This window comes from Gekko japonicus, unplaced genomic scaffold (genome assembly GCF_001447785.1).
Source record: "Gekko japonicus isolate JY-2015 unplaced genomic scaffold, Gekko_japonicus_V1.1 scaffold1169, whole genome shotgun sequence".
NCBI lineage: Eukaryota > Metazoa > Chordata > Lepidosauria > Squamata > Gekkonidae > Gekko > Gekko japonicus.
The window spans coordinates 552,012-554,195 of record NW_015164707.1 but is presented as its reverse complement, the minus strand read 5'-3'; the positions used below and the strand labels follow the sequence as shown (position 1 = coordinate 554,195).

The window sequence follows — 2,184 nt, the reverse complement described above, 5'->3', positions numbered from 1 at the left end:
TTCCGCTCTATTCTGCTATGGTCAGGCCTCACCTGGAGTAGTACTGTGTCCAGTTTTGAGTACCACATTTTAGGAAGGATATTGACAAGCTGGAGTGTGTCCAGAAGAGGGCACCCAGGATGGTGAGAGGGTTGGAATCCAAGTCTTATGAGAAAAGGTTGAAAGAGTTGGGTATGTTTAGCCTGGGAAAGAGAAGGCTTAGAGGGGACATGATTGCAGTCTTCAAATATTTGAAGGGCTCTCATGCAGAAGATGGATCAGATCTATTCTCTCTTGCTCTGGATTGCAAGACTAGATCTAATGGGTGGAGATTACAAGGGAGTTGATACCGGCTAAATATCAGGAGAAACCTCCTAAGTGTACAAGTGGTTGAGTAGTGGAACAGACTGCCTTGAAAGGTGGTGGATGCTCCTTCGCTGGACGTTTTCAAGCGGAGGCTGAACAACCATCTTTCGGGTATGTTGTAGGGCTATCTTTCGGCTATGCTCCTGCAGAGTGCAGGGGGTTGGACTAGATGACCTGCAAGATCCGTTCCAACTCTAACATTCTATGATTCTATCTTCTGGCTATGTATGTGAACAACCACATCAAATATTAATGACAAAAAAATTGGCAAGTAAAGCAAGAGGAAAATAGCCAATCAAACTGACTGGCAGTATCTTCAAGATCAACAAAAAGAAGTACTTCAAACAATGGAAGGCATTACCACCAGATGTTTTAGATCAAGTTTTAAAAGGATGATACAAATTCACAGATCAACCAACAACTATTAGATACAACAAATATAATATCCTGAAATAATATATCTCTGACTACTGAATTATCAGTTTCTTTGGGACTAATAAGCAGATCTAAGACTCTGTTTTAGAAAAACATGTAAAAGTTACCTTTCACAACAGTTTTTTCCAGGTACCTGAAATTAAAAAATAAATAAAAATAAGCGATAAATTTCTGCTATAACCCTTCCTGAAAGGAAGGGATCATTCAGAGTACTGTAACTGCTTCAATAAAACTCAGTTTCCTTCCAGAACAGTCTTGTCATAAATCAAATACACAGCTCTTATAACAAACATCTACCTAAGAAGTTTAGGAAACATTTAGTGACCCCAAGAAAGAAAATCTCATGACAATAAGCATTAATATCCCAGAACTCAATAGATCTTTCCTAATCTTACATTCATTGCTATTTTCTCCCACTAGCTCCTGTTTAACTTCTTTCAATGCTTGCAACGCCATTCAGGGATATCAGTGGGATTATGGTGCTGTTTGCAAATCTTAGTTAATACAGTTTAGCTAACAGGTAATCATCTTCCCTATTATCCCACCCCCAGATAGCTTTCCCCATATAACCAATAAAGCATTAGTATGGAAAAGTTGGTCCCACTTGTTAGTTTTTGTACACAAATCATGACAGCCCTACTACTGGAACCAGCAAATTACTTAGGATTTGGATTCCATACTGTTAAATTTTGATAACAATCAGAGTAACTGTATGCATGTTTACTTGGAAGCTGTGTAGAATGTTGACTACCATCTACTACAACACTTCTATTCTTCTCCCATGCTTAGAATAGGTAAAACAGAAATGTTTAAGTGGGCTTAAAAATGACATAATGAAATGGTTCAGGAAGGCACATTTATTAAGGAAATGAATTTAAGACTATTCCACTGTCTATTGTAGGTATTATCTTGCACTTACTACATAGTCCCCTGAACAAAGTTTGAGTCCAGTGGCACTTTTAAGATGAAGAAACTTTTATTCTGGATAAAAGTTTTCATGTGCATGGACACAAAAGCCAGAATAAAACTTTGTTGGTTTTAAAAGTGCCACTAGACTCAAACTTTGTTCTGCTGCTGCAGAACAACATGCCTACCTCCATTGTCTTTTGTTTTTGTTAATCTATTTCCTGCACTCCTCATGGTACACTAGGTCTTAGACTTTTAAAATCTGTATTACTTTCTAATTTTGAAACAATAGTTTATGGTATCCCAGAGCACTATTCGTATACTTTGTAATTTGCCTACAGTCTCTCAGTGAGAAAAGTGGGCTAAAAATAAATAGACTGCCCTCCAGCCAAAGCACAAAACTGAAACAGTGGTCCAAAGCTATACAGCAGTTCCCATAGCTTCAGACGCTGACTTAATGCTGCGACTCCCCTCCCCAGCAATAAAACCGCTCCAGTG

The 2,184-nt window shown here is 38.3% G+C and overlaps 1 protein-coding gene across 1 annotated transcript in view; it reads right to left on the bottom strand.

Annotated features, from left to right (window-relative positions):
- Positions 1-1,097, bottom strand: part of ZFP91 (ZFP91 zinc finger protein) — a 29,101-nt gene extending 28,004 nt beyond the window's left edge. Inside the window, exons 1-2 of the mRNA XM_015409527.1 lie at positions 1,078-1,097; positions 888-913 (exon numbers count right to left, since the gene is read on the bottom strand). Coding sequence (XP_015265013.1) covers positions 888-913; positions 1,078-1,097 — 46 coding nt within the window. The remainder of the gene's footprint in view (positions 1-887; positions 914-1,077) is intronic.
- Positions 1,098-2,184: the final 1,087 nt, after the last annotated feature.